This window comes from Leopardus geoffroyi, chromosome C1 (assembly GCF_018350155.1).
Source record: "Leopardus geoffroyi isolate Oge1 chromosome C1, O.geoffroyi_Oge1_pat1.0, whole genome shotgun sequence".
Lineage (NCBI taxonomy): Eukaryota > Metazoa > Chordata > Mammalia > Carnivora > Felidae > Leopardus > Leopardus geoffroyi.
The window spans coordinates 132,338,592-132,364,216 of NC_059328.1; the positions used below are offsets into that span (position 1 = coordinate 132,338,592).

The following is a 25,625-nucleotide window of genomic DNA, read 5'->3' on the forward strand; positions in this document are numbered from 1 at the left end:
ACTGCACATGTCAAAGAGTCTTTACATATTCAGAAGTCTGCTTCAACCTTAATTTTAAAGTAATTAAAGTATTGGTGAAAGGATTTTGCATTTGTAGAAATATATAAATAAGTTTCTATACTATTAGGTCAAATAAGAAAAGAACACAAATTATAAGTTTCATAGTTAATATAAATGCATTTCATAATCAACATTAATTATAGATGAAAATATTCTTAAAATAGAAAATGATGGATACTTCACTGATCAATTTAATGTAAATGGAGACACATTATAAATTTTTGACTTAACATCATCAGTAAAACTAATGATATTATTTATATTGTTTTGGAAAGACTACCTAATATAATTAGATAACAGAAATAAATGAGGTATAAAATTTGGGGCGCCTGGGTGGCGCAGTCGGTTAAGCGTCCGACTTCAGCCAGGTCACGATCTCGCAGTCCGTGAGTTCGAGCCCCGCGTCGGGCTCTGGGCTGATGCCTCAGAGCCTGGAGCCTGCTTCCAATTCTGTGTCTCCCTCTCTCTCTGCCCCTCCCCCGTTCATGCTCTGTCTCTCTCTGTCTCAAAAATGAATAAAATTAGAAGTGTATCATTACATGCAGTTAATATAATCACATAATTATAAAATCAATAAAAATGAATTAAGAACTGTAAGAAACTAAGAATTCAAAAAATTTGACAGCTAGTTTCAAATATTATACAAAAAGTCCATAGATTTCATACCTAAAAACAGACTATAGTAGAAGAAAAGATGGATTTAGAAATCCACCATAAAATACAGTATTTGGGCTAAACGACACCAGAATTGTATAGAATTTATATGAAAAAAAATTTAAGAGTCTTCAAAGAAACCCAAAAGAAGCCTTGGATAAAGATATAGTTTGGTTTTGGAGAAGATTTGTTCCCATAAAGTTATTTGTCCCCAGATTAATACAATCCCAATAAAATGGGAATATTATTACAAACCTATAAGAAAGAAATTGCAAATATCATTGGAGTCTTCAAAAAAAGAGAGGCTAATTGATGTAGGAACTGTTAATGCCAACCGTTTAGAAGTATTTTGAAATAACAGTACTCAAAATATTTTTAACAGAATATCAATCAAGATATCAACAACTGAAGAGGATAGATATATAACATAATCATTTACATAGTATATAGTTTTAATATATAAAATTGGCTGTTCGAATAGAGATAATGGAAATACAAGTTTGATGATGTTAGGAACATTGCTTAGCCACCTGGAGAAAAAAAAAAATAAAGCTAATACTTGATCCTTACATTAAAATATATTCTCAGTATATCAAAGAAGTAAGCATTTCATAATAACAATGATAAATACACACATGTTGTAGAATAAGATAGATATTAAAATAACAAAAACTTGAAATGTTCATTACACAAACCCAGAAAACATAAAGGACAAATTGATAAACTCAATTTCATCAATATTTTTGATTCCACATTGCAACAATATAATCCATACACAAATTTAACACAAAGTGGTAAACCAGAAAAAAATATTTTATTTGGAAAAAAGGACATTTTTTTAAATACAAAAGGGATCTTACAAATAAACAAGATAAAGATGAATATACCAATACAAGTGCAAGATTCACAATGGGTCAATAATGACTTACAAACATAAGATGATCAAAAATACCTTTCAATATAAAGTAAGCTAAAATGGCAATTTGATACCTTTTTTTCCTCTACCAGATTGGTTTAGATGAAAAAATTGGATAATACAAGGATAGATTTAACACGGGTGTAACATCCCCAATGTTGATGAGTCTGCAAACTGGGACAATCTGTCTGTAGGGAAATATTATGAATTCCAGCAAATAAAAAGTGCAGCAACTCTTCACCACAGTAATTTTAATTTTAGAATTTTTTTTCATTAATACATTTGCCCAAATGCACAAAGGTCCTATACAAGAGCATGTGCTGCGCTTTGTATATATTAGCAAAGACTGACAAAACTTAAATCAAAATCGCAAGACTGGTGACATCACTTACAATGCATCCACACATTGAAGTTGTACGCTTGAGTGAAAAAGAATGAGACAATCCTGCCTAATATAAAACACTCTCCAAAACTTACCAATAAAAAAGGCACAAAATCTAGTGTTTTCTTGCATGGTAAAATATATTTATCTAGGACTATATTTCCATACACATATCAGTATACCCATATAGACAGGTTTGTCTCTATGTGAGTTCTTTCTGGGGGAGGTTACGTAATAGCTAACAGTCATTGCCTCTGGTGAAGAAGAGGTACAGGAAATCTAGAATAGGAGAGCAGGATTTTTCAATGAATCCTTTTGTGCTATTTATTTCCCTTCTACCATATTTCTGCATAACTAGTCCCAAAACAAAAACAAAACCAAAAACAAAACTTAGCTCATTTTTAAAATGATGGTGATAAAATGTACATACATGTGCCATAAAATCTGATAGTTTCTACGAATGTATTTTATGAAAATTCTATGTTGAGGTTGCTCTGTGACTTACACTTCCCTTGGAATTATAGGAAATATAAGAAAATCCTAAGAACCATTCCCTGCCACCAAGGAGTTTATAATCTAGTTAGCAAGACAAAGTCAATGCATAACATATAATTTTAGTCTAAAGTATGGCATTCTGTACTTAAGTATTAAATTGTAGGCATTCATCTGAAAGTACCATAGAATGAAAGGAGAGCTCAAGAGTAATGCAGTAATTTCTATTGCTGTTGTCCCCCGCCCTGCCCCGAGATATCACTAATCCATCATGATATTCTTAACCACTGACTCCAGCATAACCTTAGAATTGTTTCAAAAAACCTGTCCATAAACCATTATCAATCTTTTAGAGTCAGAACAGCAGCAAAACCTATTTGCTATTCATGATCTAAATGTTGCCTGGAAAAGGTGAAGAAAAATCGTATTCAAATGAGTATTAATTTTAACTCAGATTATGCTACCAGATACATAAATACATATGGTTACATTTCTTAGATAAAATTTACAAATTTAAATAGCTCTCTCCTCTCTCCAATTTTGTAGGGGAGGTTTGAAATGTAATTGCTTCTCCCTTTCTTATTTGTTTGGTTTTAATTTGGTTTTAATTCTTACAAAAATGTAGGTAAGAGGGTATACAAGGTTATGGGTAAAACCTAACAGCAATGATCTCAGTAAGTATGCTTAAAGAATGTTGATTTTTACTTGATTCATATTAAGACAAATCCTTACATAGTCATCATTGGGTGCAATATTTTTAAAGAATAAATATTACAGATCTCTAATTTAAGATTCCTCCTTTATATATAAGAACCTTGAGACTTAGGGAAAATTGGTATTACGAAAATGAAATACAGATTAGTAATATTAAAATGTGTGATAGAAATTATAAATATCCAATATCTAAAAACCCCCAATCTTTAAAAATAATTTATAATGTTCATACTTAAGTTCAAATAACTAAGTCAATTACTTTGCCTTTACTAATAATTATACTTTAAAAATATATTACATGCTGAAAATAATATTAGGAGTTTATTACTGAGTTTTACATAATCTTTTCTGATCTACTTATAATGTTTTAAACTTGATTACTATGTGTGCAAGAATGTTATGGAAATTGTAGTTTTGCCCTCTGAGCAAAGAGAATAACAGTAGCCAAGTAACAAAGTAGCAACAACAGAAATAACAATCATCATCTTGGTATCATGACAATTAGAGAAATCACACACATGTGCAAACATAAACTCACACACACACACACACACACACACACACACACACACTCAGGATATTATAAGGACTGTTTTATTTATGTTACCTTGAAATATACAGTTTAGGATAAAAGCCAGCACAGAGTCAACACATATAGGGAAATAAAGAGTTTCTGGAATCATTAGAAAAAGTGATGATTTCCCAAAATAAATTTATATGATCAATTCTAGAGTTTCTCTTTCTCTGTTAAACTGTTTTGTCCATTAAAAAAATAGATTTATCATTTTGTAAAATGCTTGATATATTTTTATCTTAATAAAAGACATTGTATGTTATAAAAGAATAATTGCTATCCTGGGATCTGATTGGCAGTTAATATTAAGAATATGGGAATGAAGAGCAATGAATCATTGAGAACATCCAAGTGGATTTTCTCAATAACAGAATGTCTTTTTGAATACTGGTCTTTGAATTGCAATCTTCAAATAAAAAATTATACTACTAACCTTCAATACTACATACACATTTATCTATTTCTCTAACAATATTTGGCTTCAATTCAATTCAGTAATTATTTTTGAGTATAATGTGTTTGCCTAAATACATATGGTTACATTTCTTAGATAAAATTTACAAATTTAAATAGCTCTCTCCTCTCTCCAATTTTGTAGGGGAGGTTTGAACAATGTAGAAAGATAGGAAAGACAATTTTCTGACCTTGTGGAGTAATAAGTCTAGTACTGATAAACGTTCTACTATTGAACGTATAAAAACAGAACAAGAACAGCCACATAGCAATCAGAGAGTGAGATGGAATTTCAGAAACAGAAAATATATAGGCCTGGTTTGAAAAAAAAAAAGATTTACTGAGATGTTATTGGGAAAGGTTTTGAAGTGTGGCAGTGAATATTACATATGGAAACAGAAAAACAAATCATATAGACAGCTGCCTCAAGTGTACAGTTTTAATGTTCAAATATATACACTCTGCAAAACAAAAAGCAAGTAAAACAGAAAGAGAGAGATAATTTAATAGCACACTGATTACTCTTGCTACTCAACAGGAACATGTCAGGGCATGGGGGTGGAGGTAAATCAATTCTTTCTTAATTTGGTCTTCTTTCCATTTATGAGGGAAAACACTGTAACAATTTTGCATATATATTCTTTACTTTATGCTAAAAGTTATTTTCTTAATAGCACAGTTATATATACAGATTTTTATCAGAACTATATACACAGAACCACATATACTGAGTATAACAGTTGATTTTCAATGGCCATTTTGAATACATGAAGTTTTAGCTTTACTTGCTGAATCTAATCCACGCATAACATGCAATTCCTATGTAAATTCATAAAGTCAAGAAAGGGCGGGACTTGCTCCAGAAGCAATAATAAGGTAGTTTGAAGTCACAGTTTATGAAATGTTGATGGTTAATTCACGAAGTGTCTCATATTCTTATAAAAATGGAAGACCACTGAAAGATTTTGAGAAGGTGTGTACTCAGGTCAGTTTATGAGGTAAGAGGGAACCAAAGCTGTGTATAGAATGGATTGAAGCTAATTACTGTCAGGGAAAGACAGAGTAGGCCACACAGCGGTCTAAGTGACAGATAATAAAGGCTTATCATACGCTATGATATGTGAGTGGAAAGAGAGGAATGGGTGATGGTAGAGAAATTGTAGAGGTAGATTCAATAGGACCTGAAAAAATGATTACAAGTTAGAATGTCAAAAGGTACTTTCTGTTTTAAATCCAAATGTTTAGGAAATTGAAGACGTTTCTTTTTTTATCCTAGAAGATTGGAGAATTTGAAGAGGCTTGAAGGATGTTTAAAGTTTAGGTTTTTAGTCGCAATTTTTAAATTTTTAAAATTTTGAAAAATTTAAAACTTTTTTAAAAGTTTATTTTATTAATTTATCTATCTATATATTTATTTATTTTGGGAGAGAGAGAGAGAGAGAAAGCACAAACAGGGGAGGGACAGAGAAAGAAGGAGAGGGAGAGAGAATCCCAAGCAGGCCTCACTCTCTTAGCACAGAACCCGATGTAGGGCTCAAACCCACGAACCATGAGATCACAACCTGAGCCGAAATCAAGAGTCAGACGCTTAACTGACTGAGCCACCCAGAGGCCCCAAAGATATTTCTAAAAAAAAAAAAAAAAAAATAGAAAATGCTGAAAAATTTCTGACTTCAGAGAAAAAGTGAGATGTGCAGCATAGCATAGGAAAACAACAGGTTTGAAGCATGGAGTGATTTCCAGTGATGGAGATTTGGGAGACATTTATCTAGAAGTGATAGTTAAAACTTTGGGAACAAAAAGAGATTGCTGTGGATACCTTCTTTGCAGAAAGATGAGAAGGAGCAAAACAAAGAAATTAAGAGAAAAATCTCCACAATTTCTGAAACATTTTAGGCATTCAAGAAGTATTTTTTAACTTAAATCTAAGAGGCAGGCATGGAAAAGTGAACTAAAAAAAAGAGAATATAAATGGTAAGTGAATAGAGGACAATCCAATATAAGACTTCATAAGAAAAGGTTTCAAGGACAGGACATTTTGACCCTGCAGAAAAAGGTCAAATGTTACAGAGAAAGAGATCAAAGTGCAGTATTAGTCAAAGGTTGGGGTGCCTGACTAGCTCAGTCAGTGAAGCAGGTGACCCTGATCTCAGGGTTGTGGGTTCAAGCCCCGCAGTGGGTGTAGAGAATACTTAAAAATATATTTAAAAATCTTAAAAAAATAATCAAAGTATCATTCATCAAGATCATATTGTGTAATAGGCACTTACTGTATGTTCTATTCTAATTATTATTACTATTATTATTATTATTATTATTATTATTATTATATCATTATCAACATCATCATTTTACAGATTAGAAAATTGAAACTTAGAGGTTTGGCAATTTATCTGAACTCACATTACTGAATGGAAGAGGAGGACTCAAGACACAGAAGAGTATGGACTGTGAAATCACCCCTGGTGACCACCGAAACAGCAATTTCCATCAAAGGTTGAGATAGGGTGTTAGATTGCAAAAGGTGAATGAATGAATAAATGATAAGACAACTAGGTACACCACAAAAGATTATTTGATGAAGAGAAGGAGGAAGGTAGGAAATTTTAATAAAATTAATAAAAATGTTTCTGAGGTTATTGGACTAGGCATTTTATAGACAGTAATAAAAATTAATATTAAAGAAAAGTCCTCTGAGCAAAAATATTTTCTTCTTCACATATAGGATTGAAGAGAAAAAAATAGATAGCATACAACAACATGTTCAAAACTGCCACTGGGAAAATCAAAAGAGAATTAATCTAAGTTTCATAAGAAGCAATATGCTAAGTATTTTACTAGCTCTAGAACACATAGACAGTGGAGAGCTCACCACATTGTTTTCATCAAAAATAAATAAAACAATTCTATAAGGTTGGTTATAGATGGGGGATAGAGAGGAAAGTGCTGTATTTAGAAATTCTGCATGTGCAATTCATCATATAACTTCAATAAAATCACTATTCCACTGTAGGAAATGTTTGGTCCTAATTATTCAGATTGCTTTTAAATAATGATTAAATTGGGGCACCTGGGTGGCTCGGTCGGTTAAGCGTCTGACTTTGGCTCAGGTCATGATCTCACGGTCTGTGAGTTCGAGCCCCGCGTCGGGCTCTGTGCTGACAGCTCAGAGCCTGGAGCCTGTTTCAGATTCTGTGTCTCCCTCTCTCTCTGCCCCTCCCCTGTTCACACTCTGTCTCTGTCTCAAAAATAAATAAACGTTAAAAAAAATTAAAAATAAAAATAATGATTAAATTAACCATTTCACTTTGTTTCTACTGAGACAACAATGGGGAAGGAAAACAAAACAATGTAATCATGGAAAAGAGTAACACTTTGCCATTCACAGAAACCCCCCAGAGGATTTTCATTACACAGAGGATCAGCACAGAGCAAGCTGTTTATGAAACCAATGTCAGAGTTAAATCCCCATGTGTGCCAGTGAGTTTTGTTACATACTTTTGCTAAAGAGCATTTAATCTTCAACTCTTAACACTGCCCTGGGGCTTGACTTGAAAACCTATGTTGCTTTTTCCAATGGAATCTAGAGTAAGAGTTATATGGGTCAGCCCCCAATTTAAAGACAGTCAATCGTAAGAGGAGACTGTACAAGTATAAACTGTCTCACTTCTTTTCTCTAGTCATCCGTTCCCCCTATTCAGAGACAAATATTGAGAAGTTCTTATGAATTCTTCTACAAATATGCTTTATTGTTAAAAATATACTTCTGTTCTATAAAAAAAGTTATATATTATGCCCCCTATTGTTTTCCTTTACTTTTTACTTGACACTTAATCACCAGAAATGTCCATGTCCACATATTACAGTGATTTCCCATCTTTGAAGTAGCTGCAAGGTAGTCTACTATATGGATATACCATAATGTTTGCATCTAGTGCCCTATTTTGGTCTATTTAGGTTTTTTGTAACACTGAGTTATTAGAAACAATTTAGTGAAATAGCAATATAAAAGATGATCAAAATCATATATCATTAAGGAAATACAAATTAAAACAACAGTGAAATATTACTATACACCTATTATGTGGTAAGTCCCCTCCGTAAGGAAAGAAAAAAAAAACAAACCTCAAGGCAACCTGGCTATACATGTACGTGACAACATCCCTCATGACCTTGTAACATGAGATCACGTAATCAGACTGCAGGTTTGTGTGATACCATATATGGGAGACAATGAAATAGAAAATACATTAAAAAAAAAGAAAAACTATGCCACGTGGTGTTCGGGGCTCAGTTCTTCTGTACAAACCCAACGGAGCTGTACTAGCACGAATAAAGTTGCTTCCTGGAAAGAGAAGCCTAGGTATTATGACTCTCTGTGCAAGAATCCTGCTACAATTAAAATGGTGAAAATCCAAAACACAGCAAATACTGGTGAGGATCTGGAGCAACAGGAACTCCTCATTCATTGCTGGTGGGAAGACAAAATTGTACAGCCACTGTAGAAGTCAGTACAGCAGTTTCTTACAAAACAAAACCCACTTTTACCATATGATCCAGCAACCATGCTCCATGGGATGTCTTCACAAAAACCTATATGCATATTTTTGTATCATAATTGCCAAAACTTGGAGCAACCAAGCTATCTTTCAAAACCAGATGAATGGATTAAAAAATTGTGGTATATCCAGAAAATGTAATTTATTCATTGCTAAAAACAAATGAGATCTCAAGTCATGAAGAGACATGGAGGAAAATTAAATGCATGTTACTTAGTGAAAGAAGAAAAAGCCAGGCTGAAAAGGATATATACTAATGATCCCAACTACATCATATTTAGAAACAGTAAAACTACAGAGAAAGTAAAAACATCAGTGGTTGCCTGGGGTTGGGGTAAAGGGAGTGTAAACAGGCAGAATACAGAGGATTATTAGGGCAGTGAAACCATTCTGTATGATACCTTGGGGGCACATGGCACATCGTTGCACATTTGTCAAAATCCACAGTTTGTACAACACCAAGGGCAAATCCTAATGTAAATTATGGACTTTGGGTGATAATGATGTGTCAGTGTAGGAATGCAGGTTCATCAACTGTAACAAGCCATTCTGTTGTGGGATACTGTTAGTAAAGGAAGCTGTATGTGTGTAGGAATAACAGGAGGTATATGGGGCACATATAACAGGGGTTATATATCACATGGGGTATGTGTTCTTTCCTCTCACTTTTGCTGTGAACATAAAAATTTTCTAAAAATTGAGTCTGCTGAAAAAAAGTTTTCACACAAATTGTACAGTATATCCCATGTCATTCAGTTCTAAATATTTACATATACGTATTAAGTTTCTTTATTAATCTGTGGATTATTTTGAAGTGTAATTTTAGTTTTCAGACTCATGGCTTTCTAGTCTTTTGAGTGCTGATTTCTAATTTGACTTTTGTGTATGGAGAATATGTTCTGTAAATTGTCAATTATTTGGTATACAGGTAATATATTTACTGACTTAAGCTTATTAAACCCCTTATTAAATATTTAAAAAATAGCATCTAAATGAGTATCTTTGTACATGTCACTCCTCCAGTGAATTAAGTGTATTTGTAGGATAAAGTCTTAGAGGTGGCATTGTGAGTGAAATTGTATTCACATTTTAACACCTAGATATATTACCAAATTACTTTCCATAGAGGTTCATCAATATTCACTGACATCAGTGTCTACTTCATCTACTCTCACCAACATAGGATATTATTGGTTTTGTTAATAATCACCAATCTGCTTTTGAAAAAACATCTAATCCCAATATAGATCTGACTCTCTGATGGGTGAGGGTGATTGTCTTTTCACTTGTCTAAGAGCCTTTTATACTTCATTTTGAATTTTGCCAACTTCTATAGTAGTTGGTCTTTTTAAAAATGATACCAAAGAATCGGGGTATGTAATTAGTTATGATCTGTATTTCAAATATTTCCCCTATTTATTCTATATTAACTGCCTTCGTCACTTTGAGACCATTTTTGCTTTTAAAAAGGAAGACTTTTTTTGTGTGTGTGGACAATTATTCACTTAATATACTGTTGGATTTGCTCACGCTTTATCTAGAATGGTGGTAGTAAGGGTCTGTAATTTTTGTGTGTAGGGAGGTACTTTTTATAATTTTGGGGAGTTGTAAAACCAATACTATGTTGCTAAAAAGAATAACTTAAAAGATTTATTTCTTTTAAATGCTCTGGAGGAGATGAAACAGCATTGGAACAATGTCCCTTGAAACATTTGGTAGGGGCACCTGGGTGTCTCAGTCAGTTAAGCCTCCAACTTCAGCTCAGGTCACGATCTCACAGTCCATGGGTTTGAGCCCCGCGTCGGGCTCTGTGCTGACAGCTCAGAGCCTGGAGCCTGCTTCAGATTCTGTGTCTCCCTCTCTCTGCCCCTCCCCTGCTCCTGCTCTGTCTCTGTCTCAAAAATAAATAAAAACATTTTAAAAATTAGAAAAAAAAGATATATCTGGTAGAACTATTCAACTGGACATGGAGCTTTTGGAAGAATGATGAGAAGGGGACAGATCTTGATTATTTTCCTATTGTAATAAAATAAATTACTCGATTTTCCTTTCTAGACAAAATTTTGGAAATGTATATTTTCTGAATATACAATTTTATTAACATAAGTTTTAAAATTCATTTCTGAAACACTGACTAGTTTCTTTAATTGGTATGGTTTTCAGCATTTCTGATTATTTTCCAGTTCTCATTTATGGACTGATTTTCAGTGTATTTTCTTTATTAGGTCAGTTAATGTATTAGCAATATTGGTTATTCTTTCAAAAGCTTAGGGCTTGAATTTTCAAATTATGTTGTTTTTTGTTTCTCTTTTCTAAATTTAAATTTTAATCTGTTTTTCTCTTTTCTCTTGGTTTGTGTTGTTGCTATGTCCTAACTTCTTGAGTTAGTTATTGCATTAGTTAGGATGAGCTTACTACAGTAACAAACTAAAATCTGCATATTTTGTCTTTAGACTGATAATTTAAAAGGTCACTGGGATAGGAGGCAAAAGAGCAGGAGGGTGCTCACTTTAGCTTAACTGCTTTAGCATGGAAGTGATACAGTCCATTGGTTAGAACTAGTCACCTGGCCCCAACCTAACTGCAAGAGAGTAGAGAAACATAACAAAACATAAGGAAATTGGTGAATACTGTCTCTCTTACATATTGTTAAAAATATTTTTTTATTTTTATTTTTTAATGTAAATATATGTGTCTCAAAGTCTTAGAGCAGTTTTAACCTTTAATAACTTTAGAAATATAAATGTTGTAAGCATAAAAATTATTTGAAAGTTTATCTAAATCTATTATACTTTTGTAAACTGACTTTTACATTACATGTAATTTTGCAAATTTAGAATATAACCTTTTAGCATTACTATTTTTTTGTTTCAGCTCCTGTTGTTCAGCAAACTGCTAGAAGCTACAAGAAACAGACTTAAACATTCATTATTCAAGATTCACAAAACTAGCTATATGTTAAAAATAAAGTTTCAGATGATGTTTTCGATGATTTTATAACTTTATACTTCTGAAGTTGTTAAAGGCTAAAAATTCACTGAGTTTTGGGACACTTGCATATAAATGTACAAAGTTATGAATTTTTCCTTGAGCAATGCTTTATTTATATTCCATATGTTCTGATATATACAGATCTTTATTTTTTAAAAGTTCTACAATTCCAGTTTGATTCCTTCTAGAATTAAGATAAAACAGTGTCTTATTTTATTATTAAATTTCCAAATGGAAGGGCTGTTTACTATTCATAATTACTAGATCAGGAAATTCTGGCTGCATAATTTCTACTTCTTGGAATTTACTGAAGGTGTTTGTGACACTAAATGTTTGTGACACTAAATGCTCATTTCAAAAAATCATTCATAAGCCTTGTAAAAGAAAGTGTATTTTTTTTACTTCTAAGAAAAGTGTTATATTTTTATTAATTTACTCTAGGCATTCTTAGATCTAAATTCTTGCTTATTTTTCTTCCATTTGATTTTTAATGGGTTAGAATAAATGAATATAATTTGTTCCTAATATTGTTTTCTCATTGTGGTTTCTGTAATTTTTGCTGTATAAAAGTTTATAATGTATTATTTCCTGTAAGATACTTACATTTCAAAATATTTATTAAAGATTGTATTTTTATAATTAAATTTTTTGGTTTTGTTTTTTTGTTGTTGTTGCTGTGGTTAGTCTCAGCAATATTTTATTCTGGTCCCTAAACTTATCCCTTCGTTTTCTCACTAATACCTATATTTTTATTGCCTTAATAATTTTCCTAGTGAGAATCGTGGAAAAATGTGGAAAAATACAGTATACTTTGTATGTCTGAATTATCTTCAATAATATTTTACCTGGGTATAGAATAATAGTTTGAAAGTGTTTTTCCCTCAGCATCTATTACTCTATTTTCTTGTGGCATTTCTTGTGGCATTACCTATTTTCTTAGGTAATTTTAATATTCTTTTTGGTAGCTTCAGTATCTGATGCTATCCAATTTAAAAATGACTTCTAGAAGTTTGGGTTAAGTTTGTTAATTTTACTCAGAAGCCTGAATGTACTTCTTTATGAGGAATCAAGTTCTTCACTTTAGCTAAAACTTATTCTGTGTGTGTGTGTGTGTGTGTGTGTGTGTGTGTGTGTGTGTGTGTTTCTGTTAATACCTATATTGTCTCATGGACTTTCTTGTACCTGTTGTAGCCTTTCTTTTTGATTTGTTTTTTAATGTTTATTTTTCAGAAAGAGAGCGGGGAGAGGGGCAGAGAGAGACAGAATCCACAGCAGACTCCAGCTTGGGTCTCGAACCCAGGAGCCTGTGAGACCATGACCTGAGCTGAAGTTGGACAATTAACTGACTCACCCAAGCGCCCTTTCAACATATATCTTAACTGCTCTTTCTTATTTATTTATTTTCTCTTTTTCTGTAATGCTTTCTGGGTAAAATGTACATTATTATTTTTCAATTTGTTTCCTTTATGTCCATCCTAGAATTTTTTTAAAATTTCCATGTTGACATATTTCATTCTCAAGTCTAATAGGTACCATTTTCCACCTCTTTCTGTTACAATTATTCTAATCATCATATCTACTTCAATATATCATACAAATATATATATAATATATTAATATTATATATATAATCAAATATATAATATTAATATAGGTATATATAATATACATATATATGTATAAATATATATATAATCAAATATAGGTATATTCTTGTTCACTTTAGGGATATTCTTTTCCATTTTTTTTCTCTTTGAGGATCTCAAACATACTTCTTTTAAACCCTTTATTTTAGATATGTCATTTAGACATCTTGTTTTCATTTAATCTTGAGTAAATTTATTTCATGATTGATTTTTGATGGCTGGTTTTATTAGAGATTGTTTTCTTCATGGATTTTATAATTTTTTTTAATCTCACCTTGGGTAGGAATTCTCAATTTTCTCTCTGACTTTATGTGTTTATCACTCTGTACAGGTGTTGCTGTTTCTACTTCAGCCCACTCCATAACCACTCCTACTCTTGGTTCACAAATCCATCTTGTATTTGTCTTTTTATCACTTTCAGTCTCTGAGACAGCAAGAGGAATGGCTTGACTGCCTTCCATCTCTCTAGGCACACAACTTCATTTAAGTAACCATCCTAGGAAGCAACCAGATGTATTTTTTCCCCTTCTTTCAAAAGTAAGGGAGTCCTATTCCAATTCTTTTTTTCATCAGTGAGCCTAGCTCCAGTCCCCAACTTCATTTCCTGTTAAACCTAACCTGTGCATCTCTACTGGTCTCCATATCCAATCCAATCAGGCATCCAGCTTCAATCCAGCCCACCATTTGATGTTATATTTTATTTCAATTCATCAGAGATGTATTTTGTTAATAAGACCAAATCTCTCTCATTTTTTCCTATTATATTTTACCATCATCTTTATGTATTTTTAACATCAGAGAAAGGATTCAAAGTGTGAACTTAAAATTTCATCCTTAGGAAATTTTTTCTTACGTCTTCTTAATGACATTTGAGTAGTTCATTGTGTGAATGCACTATAATTATTAAGTAGTGCCCCTAATGATGGGGATTGCATTATTTCTAGTTTGGGAGCTCTTAAAACAAAATGTTGCATTGAAAATCTTTTTGTATTTACCTTTATACACTTCTGCTGTTCCTTACATGAATTTCTAGAAGTGAAAGGTTTGGGTTAAATTTACTAACCACCAAAGGGCCTCTTATCCCCCTAACTTTGACATCATTGTATAATATCACATATTTTTCTTTTTTCCAATGTGAAGAATGCATTTCTGAGATTCTTTCCCATAAGAGGTAGATATGAAATTTCCCCACCAGATTGCTTAACTATAATACAACTGCAACTTATTGGTCTTGGTGTGAGGGACCAAATATGGAAGAGTGTAGTTCTTAGCGAAGATAGGTCATTTGAGGAGCGCATGGGTGGCTCAGTCAGTTAAGACTCCAACTTGAACACAGGTCATTGTCTCACAGTTCGTGGGTTCAAGCCCTGAGTCGGGCTCTGTGCTGACAGCTTAGATCCTGGAGACTGCTTTCGGTTCTGTCTCCCTCTAGTTCTCTGCCCCTCCCCCACTCACACTCTGTCTCTCTCTCTCTCTCTCTCAAAAATAAATAAAACATTAAAAAAAATAGGTCCTTTGAAATTAGAAGCTCTTCTATATTAATGACTATATTGCACTTTTAATTTAGCTCACATTCTCTTCTTTATAAGAATAAAGTAACATTAATCTGCTTACATTTTTACTCTAATATACGGCAATTTATGTATAAAAGAAAAGCCACTGTAACCACCAAATGTTAATAGATTACCTTGAAAACTTTTAAATGTTTAAGCTAGCATTTAGAAGTCTTTGAAAAATAAATATGGACCCTGAATTCAGTGTCTTGGGTAATTTAAAGGTATATTAGCTTGTAAAGCTAATGATTTAATTAAGGTAAATTTTAAAAATATCAAAAGTATTATAGACATGTATACATTTTTAATCCAATGCTTATGTTTAAAGTTCTCTTTAATATATGCAATATTCATAAATATGCAAATATAATTGTGTTAGGACTCCTTAAATAGTTTGAATAAATTTTGGTTTACTATGTTTAAGCCACAGATTAAATTAGAAAGAAATTCATGCTTAAATTATTACCTTTCACATTTTGCTTTAATTTTTAAAATTATTTATTATTTGTGTGTGTGGGTGTGTTTGGACACTTAAGTTCTACCCTTTTAACAAATTTCAGTTATACAATACAGTATTATCAACTATATTTGCCATGTTATACTATATTTCAGTATATATTATACTTTGATAATTCAACATAAATTTTATCTCAGTTCTGCTTTTTGTCATTAAATTTTGGTTTATAAGTATTTCGCACATTTATTTATGTTTGATTAAAAACATTATTAAGGGGATAATCCAAATCCCAAGACAACATACATAAAATTGTCCCTCAGAATTCAATTCTCCAAAGATATCCAGTGTATGGGATCAAAATATACTACCCCCGGTTTGGGAAGATGGCGGCGTAGGAGGGCGCTGGGCTCACCGCGCGTCCTGCTGATCAATTAGATTCCACCTACGCCTGCCTAAATAACCCAGAAAACCGCCAGAGGATTAGCAGAACGGAGTCGCCGAGCCCAGCGCAGACCAGAGGCCCACGGAAGAGGGTAGGAAGGGTGGCGAGGCGGTGCATGCTCCACGGACTGGCGGGAGGGAGCCGGGGCAGAGGGGTGGCTCGCCGGCCAAGCAGAGCCCCGGAGTCTGGCTTGCAAAAGCGGAGGGGCCTGACGGACTGTGTTCCGACAGCAAGCACGACTTAGCGTCTGGGAGGTCATAAGTTAACAGCTCTGCTCAGAAAGCGGGAAGGCTGGAGGACAAAGGGAGGGAGAGCTGCTGAGCCCCCAGACGACAAAGCTCAGTTTGGTGGGGAACAAAGGCGCTCGCCAGCGCCATCTCCCCCGCCCATCCCCCAGCCAAAATCCCAAAGAGAACCAGTTCCTGCCAGGGAACTTCCTCGCTCCGCGCAAACACCCAACTCTGTGCTTCTGCGGAGCCAAACCTCCGGCAGCGGATCTGACTCCCTCCCGCTGCCACAGCGCCCCTCCTGAAGTGGATCACCTAAGGAGAAGCGACAACCTGGACAACCTGGAAGAAATGGACAAATTCCTGAACACCCACACTCTTCCAAAACTCAATCAGGAGGAAATAGAAAGCTTGAACAGACCCATAACCAGCAAAGAAATTGAATCGGTTATCAAAAATCTCCCAACAAATAAGAGTCCAGGACCAGATGGCTTCCCAGGGGACTTCTACCAGACGTTTAAAGCAGAGATAATACCTATCCTTCTCAAGCTATTCCAAGAAATAGAAAGGGAAGGAAAACTTCCAGACTCATTCTATGAAGCCAGTATTACTTTGATTCCTAAACCAGACAGAGACCCAGTAAAAAAAGAGAACTACCGGCCAATATCCCTGATGAATATGGATGCAAAAATTCTCAATAAGATACTAGCAAATTGAATTCAACGGCATATAAAAAGAATTATTCACCATGATCAAGTGGGATTCATTCCTGGGATGCAGGGCTGGTTCAACATTCGCAAATCAATCAACGTGATACATCACATTAACAAAAAAAAAGAGAAGAACCATATGATCCTGTCAATCGATGCAGAAAAGGCCTTTGACAAAATCCAGCACCCTTTCTTAATAAAAACCCTTGAGAAAGTCGGGATAGAAGGAACATACTTAAAGATCATAAAAGCCATTTATGAAAAGCCCACAGCTAACATCATCCTCAACGGGGAAAAACTGAGAGCTTTTTCCCTGAGATCAGGAACCCGACAGGGATGCCCACTCTCACCGCTGTTGTTTAACATAGTGCTGGAAGTTCTAGCATCAGCAATCAGACAACAAAAGGAAATCAAAGGCATCAAAATTGGCAAAGATGAAGTCAAGCTTTCGCTTTTTGCAGATGACATGATATTATACATGGAAAATCCGATAGACTCCACCAAAAGTCTGCTAGAATTGATACATGAATTCAGCAAAGTTGCAGGATACAAAATCAATGTACAGAAATCAGTTGCATTCTTATACACTAACAATGAAGCAACAGAAAGACAAATAAAGAAACTGATCCCATTCACAATTGCACCAAGAAGCATAAAATACCTAGGAATAAATCTAACCAAAGATGTAAAGGATCTGTATGCTGAAAACTATAGAAAGCTTACGAAGGAAATTGAAGAAGATTTAAAGAAATGGAAAAACATTCCCTGCTCATGGATTGGAAAAATAAATATTGTCCAAATGTCAATACTACCCAAAGCTATCTACACATTGAATGCAATCCCAATCAAAATTGCACCAGCATTCTTCTCGAAACTAGAACAAGCAATCCTAAAATTCATATGGAACCACAAAAGGCCCCGAATAGCCAAAGGAATTTTGAAGAAGAAGACCAAAGCAGGAGGCATCACAATCCCAGACTTTAGCCTCTACTACAAAGCTGTCATCATCAAGACAGCATGGTATTGGCACAAAAACAGACACATAGACCAATGGAATAGAATAGAAACCCCAGAACTAGACCCACAAACGTATGGTCAACTCATCTTTGACAAAGCAGGAAAGAACATCCAATGGAAAAAAAGACAGCCTCTTTAACAAATGGTGCTGGGAGAACTGGACAGCAACATGCAGAAGGTTGAAACTAGACCACTTTCTCACACCATTCACAAAAATAAACTCAAAATGGATAAAGGACCTGAATGTGAGACAGGAAACCATCAAAACCTTAGAGGAGAAAGCAGGAAAAGACCTCTCTGACCTCAGCCGTAGCAATCTCTTACTCGACACATCCCCAAAGGCAAGGGAATTAAAAGCAAAAGTGAATTACTGGGACCTTATGAAGATAAAAAGCTTCTGTACAGCAAAGGAAACAACCAACAAAACTAAAAGGCAACCAACGGAATGGGAAAAGATATTTGCAAATGACATATCGGACAAACGGCTAGTATCCAGAATCTATAAAGAGCTCACCAAACTCCACACCCGAAAAACAAATAACCCAGTGAAGAAATGGGCAGAAAACATGAATAGACACTTCTCTAAAGAAGACATCCGGATGGCCAACAGGCACATGAAAAGATGTTCAGCGTCGCTCCTTATCAGGGAAATACAAATCAAAACCACACTCAGATATCACCTCACGCCAGTCAGAGTGGCCAAAATGAACAAATCAGGAGACTATAGATGCTGGCGAGGATGTGGAGAAACGGGAACCCTCTTGCACTGTTGGTGGGAATGCAAATTGGTGCAGCCGCTCTGGAAAGCAGTGTGGAGGTTCCTCAGAAAATTAAAAATAGACCTACCCTATGACCCAGCAATAGCACTGCTAGGAATTTATCCAAGGGATACAGGAGTACTGATGCATAGGGGCATTTGTACCCCAATGTTCATAGCAGCACTCTCAACAATAGCCAAATTATGGAAAGAGCCTAAATGTCCATCAACTGATGAATGGATAAAGAAATTGTGGTTTATATACACAATGGAATACTACGTGGCAATGAGAAAAAATGAAATATGGCCTTTTGTAGCAACGTGGATGGAACTGGAGAGTGTGATGCTAAGTGAAATAAGACATACAGAGAAAGACAGATACCATATGGTTTCACTCTTATGTGGATCCTGAGAAAGGTAACAGGAACCCATGGGGGAGGGGGAGGAAAAAAGGAAAAAAAAAAAAAAAAAAAAAAAAAAAAGAGGTTAGAGTGGGAGAGAGCCAAAGCATAAGAGACTGTTAAAAACTGAGAACAAACTGAGGGTTGATGGGGGGTGGGAGGGAGGAGAGGGTGGGTGATGGGTATTGAGGAGGGCACCTTTTGGGATGAGCACTGGGTGTTTTATGGAAACCAATTTGACAATAAATTTCATATATTATAAAAAAAATAAAAAAAATAAAGGAAACATTATCATATTGTGCAAAAAAAAAAATAAAATAAAATAAAATTGGCAATAAAAAAAAAAAAAAAGAAAAGCCTAATGAAGAAAATGATATTTGATAGACGTTGAGCCAATAAAACAATCACCAACTCATCTTTATTAACCACTGGGTATAGTACTGGGACATTATAAATAGACAATAAATGCTTTTCAATATAAAAATAAATAAATTAACTCCACGTTATTCTAAAAAAAAAATTTATACTACCCCCAAAATATGCCATTTTAACAGAAGCGTTATTTTGAGTGAAGGCATCTGATATCCAACAGATGTAGAAAGAAGCATTGCTATAGCTTCCCTTATCTGATTATAAGCATAAACTTCTGAGAAATGAGGACTGGTATAAATCCTTTTCTAGGGAAGTGTATTGTCATGAAGGAAATAGAAAAATCAGTGCCAAAATGGACATGCACACCGTTTATTAACTAGCCTGGTCTTCTGTTAGTTCTCCCATACATTTACCTGCTTACAATTTGCCATCCCTATAAACTCAAAATCCTTTTCGTTTCTTTCATCGTTTTTCTACAAATTTACTGTTATTTGCTAAACTTCGATGTAAGCCCAAGTTGTAACCATCCTGTGGAGTCAGTCACTCATCACTGAGTTTTCCCACATGCATGTATGATATATGTGTAAATAAACTTGTTCTGGTTTTGTTTTATTATTAATCTATCCTTGGCCAGTCTAATTTAAAGGGTCCAAGCCAATGAATCCAATATGGGTATAGGAAAAGGTTCTTCCTCCCTACATTATTATTTAACAAGTTATTCATCTATTAATTTTCAATCAATATAGTGTGCTCCAAAAAGATAATTTCTAAACTTAAAGTCACAGTTTTTAACCAATAAGCCCAAAACTAAAGTATTTATAACAAATGAAAAGAGTCACATAATTGTGAAAAATATTGTTAGAAAAGTAACCGTTTTGAAAACACAACTCCCTTATTAACAATGAGCCTCAGGAGTATTTATTTCTCTATGCCCATGTTCGCTTACATTTATCTCTTTATTTCTTACTTGAATGCTTAATTGTAACCAGGAGGTGTGTCCAAAAAAAGAAACAACATATCTTTTTATATCTTCAAATGCCCATAGTCATATGGTTTCCAGAGTGTTCTCTTACCCACAGCTATGATAACTTTTGATTTCTACCTTTTGGTTTAAATACATAATAGGGAGCAAAATGAATCATCCAGAGATTAGGCAATTCAAAAAGCAATTTCACATCATCCCAGAGATGATTCTATAATATGTATCCCATAATATGGAATTTTTTCCAAGGATTATTTTGTTGATGATATAACCCATTTCATGAATTATACCACAACAGTTAATTGTAATATATTTTTTCTCTAAATTTCAACTCATCATCTAGTATAGAGGGGAAAATAAATAAGTTAGTTTATTGTGTCAGGTAGAACCTACTATATATAGGAAAACAAAATGGAAAAGTCATAATAATAAAATAACATCATAAAAATTAATAAAAGTTTCAGTGACTTTCAAAACAAATCAAAGATTTGAATGGAAGTCACTACCTTTGTCTTACTGAAATTTAGCAATGGTACAATTGAATTTAGGAATCTACTGTAGTTGAAAATAAATGTATATAATTTTGCTTTTCCATTCTATTCATCTTCATCAAATTTTATGTTGAGGATTTATCTGTAAAAAGAGGAATACTGTCTGTGGGTTTGTCTCCTTCAAAAGCCTGAAACCCCAGACTCTGCATCTTCATTGCTTGGTTGCAAATACCAATTCTGCCATGCTGACTCTTTTGACATATTTTTTTTTAATTATTTTTTTCAATGTTTATTTATTTTTGGGACAGAGAGAGACAGAGCATGAACGGGGGAGGGGCAGAGAGAAAGGGAGACACAGAATCGGAAACAGGCTCCAGGCTCTGAACCATCAGCCCAGAGCCGGACGCGGGGCTCGAACTCACGGACCGCGAGATCGTGACCTGGCTGAAGTCGGACGCTTAACAGACTGCGCCACCCAGGCGCCCCTTGACATATTTTTTTAACTTGAGCATGTTAAAAACTTGTCTGGGCTTCAGTTTTTTCACTGTGAACTGGGATGATGAAATGAGTTCATGAAGAACACATTTTTTTATAGCTGTGCTAGGCCCATAGATAGTTCTGAATAAATGTTAGCTATTATTACATATAGCATGTGAGCAAACATACTGGAGACGCAAGAACACTTTTTACGAAGGTAAGATACGCATTGAGGATAGGCCAAAAGGAGTCTATCTCCAGGACGCCCAAGGAATAAGCTGAACCAGTATTCTGCTTACCTGTGCTCCGACAGGAAAACTTGGTTTTGCGATCACACAATCGTAAAGTACCATTGCAGCCTCTTTCGTCACTACCATCTTCACAATCTTTTTCCCCATCGCAGCGCCACAGATCAGGAATGCAATTTCCATCAGGGTGGCATTGAAATTCATCCCCATTGCAACCAGGAGGAGAGCGAATCTCTTAAATTGAAATGAGGGAGAGAGGGGCAACAGGGAAAAGATAGGAAAGAAATGATTATTTTCCTCGATGGTATTTGTTTTCATTTTTTCTTCTTTTCAGATAGTACGATGCCAGAGACCATGTATTTTCACGTTAGTTGTTTAATAGCTGTAATACTCTCTGATATTTTCAATTTCATTTGAGGAACATTAATAATTAGAGGAAATGATGTTTCTTGCCTCCCACAGAATTCCTGAAAGTGCCACATACATTAGAAACAAGGAAGAGCAAGTGGGATACTATGTAGATATTGTTATGATTTTTATTAGAAACTCAAGAATGAAATCTTGAAAGGGTTTTTCTCTATGGCATATTAAAGGAAAACATTTCACACTCTATACTAAATGTTAAGACCTTTGGTTGCTTTTTTGACATTTGTTTAGACAACTTCCTTTAGACTAGTAAGAGGTAAATAACCAAAAAATAAGTACTTTCTGACTAATAATATCTTTGAAGAATAACATTTAAAATTTTGAAAAAAAAACATACAAAAAACTCTAAATAACAAAGTCTTTAGGACATAAGATTTCACTTCTAGAATTAGAACAGAGACACATAAGAATTTAATGAGGTACTATGCATTCAAGTTCAATTTATCAATTAATAATTCAACAGTTCCCAGATAACAGTATTCCTCAAAACCTGTTGACTAAAAACATAGGTTAAATTCTCCAGGAAAGCTTAAGCAAGAATAGGGAACTATAAATGTTGGCTATATGGATGTTTAACTGTTTAACAATTGAATATGACTATAATCAGCAGTATTTTAAATTTTCATTAATATCTAGTATTATGAGATATCATATTAACCAGTATCTCTACATTCTGTTGTAAAATAGATTTTAGTATAAATTTTTCTACACTGAAATTTTAATGTAATACATGTGTATTTCATACAGCTATATTCAGCAATTAATCTACAATAGATCTATAATAGCAATTAATCTATATTATTATGATAAATTTGAAAAAGTTTCAGGTGAATTATCACTTACGTAATAAGATGGTTTGGTCAGAATCATGTGGTTTTGAGTTAACATTTAATTCACTTGAGGTCAAAGATAACAATGCCATTTATATCACCAAGGCAGTTAGTTTATCTTTTTAGACTACTATGTATTTATCCAGAAAGTGAAGCCTGCAGGGTTGTTGTGAGGAATAAATTGGGTATCTGTAAATAATTATTTTAACTACAAAATTTAGTTGTTACACCCTGTTATTTTCTACGATATGAAGTCTCTATGTAAAGACTTTCAAAAATTATATGTCAGGTGATACAATAGTATGAAGATGCACAAAATAGAGTTACCTCTACTTTTTAAGTATTTCTGGAGCAGCAATGTTGAAAAAATGAACAACAATGAGAAGAATATATAAAATGAGCCCCACTGAAGCAGGAATAAAGAAGCACTTTTGGTAGAAAATAGCTGTTCCAAGTAACAGAAAACCTGTAAGACTTCTTTTCAAAAGTAACCACTGCAAAGAACACTCATACTCATCACACCTAACTTACAGAGAAGACAGTGAGTTTAGGATGGCTTTGAAGTCCTTTCCAAAATGAGATTTTCTTTTTCTATTTTTCTGGTCATGCAAATCATTCTGACTTTGGGTATCTAGAGTCTTCATGATTAAACAAAACGTTTCCTTGCATACGCACAATAAAGATGGCAGAGTCTCTGCACATTTGGAAGATATATATGGAATGTGATACAGCAAACTCCCACCATACCTAATTTGATATCTGTGGAGTGCACATTTAGCGGTAGGGCTTAACAACTATATTGGTAAAGAATGCTGGGACAGGTCTCATAAACAAGATATTGTGAAGTGTTCGAACTTGAGGTCTTTTTAAAGGTAACTTGAGAATCCTATGTGATTTCAATATTCAAGAAGAGCAAAGGAGACAAATCAAATGATGTTCCAAGAGCTATTCAGCTCTTTAAGTGATTCTATGGTGAAGAAGCCAGCTTTGATGCAGCAGTGAAACGGCCTTTGGTTCTTTTACTTATGACTTTAACTTACTTGAAACAAAAAACACACACTTTGGCTCAGCTGAATTTTATAACCTATAGTCTGAACTCAGCCAATAACGCATAAAAGTTGTATTTCAAGTAGTTGTCACACAGTGATTCCAAATACTTAATAATGGAAGGTATGGTATATTGATTTTTCTACATTCTGTAAAATAAGAGTTGGAGACTGACAGCTCATATAATTACATGTATACATGTATTAATGTATTAATACATTACATGTATTAATATAGGTACATGCATAATGTCAACATTATATGTATTAACAGCTTCCTACTATGATGAAGTGATGAAGATACACATTTTTATTGTATTTTGCCTTGTGGACTTTTTTCCTTGGTGGAGGTAGGTGGACAGTAGGGCAATTGCAAATTATATTTTCTTTTGATTTTGAATCTACTTGTGAGAACCCATAAGGGAAATTTATTTCACTCTTGCTTCAATATTAGCACTAATTTTATTCTCTCGTGCAAATTAGTTTTCCTTCTTTGTAAGTCCTTTTTATGGATATTCATGAAAAACTCTGAAACTCATCACGTTTCTCTCCTTGCAATAGCTACATAGAATTTAGAGCAGAATTTATGAAACATTTTTCATATATGAATTTATTTGGATCAATCTCAACCTCAGATTTATTTACATTGCTAATCCTTTTTCTGCCTTTAAAAAAAAAGTCCTTTGTCTTCATAATCTTTCATCTTTCCAGGTTATCATTTAGATTATTTCTGGAAATAATAAGCATGCTAAGTAAATAAAGAAATAGAAAAGTGAAGTAGGAAGACATTTTGAGAAGAAATAACATAGTTTACATTTAAAAGTACCTAACTGAGGAAACACTTCATTAGTTTAAATAAAATTAAATAGTATATTACCAAATTCTACACCACATTTCTATTCTTCTTCCCATCTTGTATTTCTTCATGTGCAATATTGCCTCAAAAATGTCAATAATAATGAATGGAATTCTATAATTAATTATTGTAAAAGTAATGCTTTGATTCTTTTGAACATGTTTCAGATTTGGTTTTAAATATCTACTTCTTTAGAGTCTGGTTAAGCCATTAACTCAATGACGTAATGGGAAATTCCCAAGAAGATTTATGTAAACTGAGAAATGTATATATATGATTCAAAAAAGAGACTTGCAAAAGGCAAATTGTTGCTTTGGGAGAAGGGATATTTGTGATCCAGCACTATGGGAACTTTACATATAGAATCTCAGCTTTTTAGCTCAATGTCATTTAGAGCTGGAAATAAATTGTGGTCACACAAATCAAAATGTACTCTATGAAACGGAGAGAGTGTGTAGCTAATTGTCTGAGGTCTTTTGTTTTTTGGTTTTTGTTTTTTCCCATTTCCATTTGCATTTTCTTTGCTTTGCTTGGTATTATTTGGTTTATCTATTTGTACTTCATGAGTGAATCCACTCACCTGTTTTCTTATTCTAAATAAACATTTATCTTATAAATATAAATACAAATGTGATATTTCCCTGAGGCTTTTTTTTCTTCCTAAACTATCCATGTCTAAACCTCTATGGGGGAGTATACTATCTACTAAGTGGCACCAGAAACCACCTAATTGTAGTAAGTTTAAAATGATGGTATTACCTGGAGAAGGAGATACAATACATCATTATAAACATTCAAATATAAAAGGTGAAACAATTATCCCCTTAATAATGCTTACACACATGTCACTAATGTATACTTCCCCCTCCTGATCAGGTAATTCCCTCCAAAC

General features: G+C 33.8%; 1 protein-coding gene across 4 annotated transcripts in view; it reads right to left on the reverse strand.

Annotated features, from left to right (window-relative positions):
- LRP1B (LDL receptor related protein 1B) overlaps positions 1 to 25,625 on the reverse strand; it is a 1,910,230-nt gene that overhangs the window by 665,969 nt on the left and 1,218,636 nt on the right. For all 4 annotated transcript variants that reach the window (XM_045479681.1, XM_045479680.1, XM_045479683.1 and 1 more), the window contains exon 21: positions 21,627 to 21,809. In XM_045479681.1, coding sequence (XP_045335637.1) covers positions 21,627 to 21,809 — 183 coding nt within the window. The remainder of the gene's footprint in view (positions 1 to 21,626; positions 21,810 to 25,625) is intronic.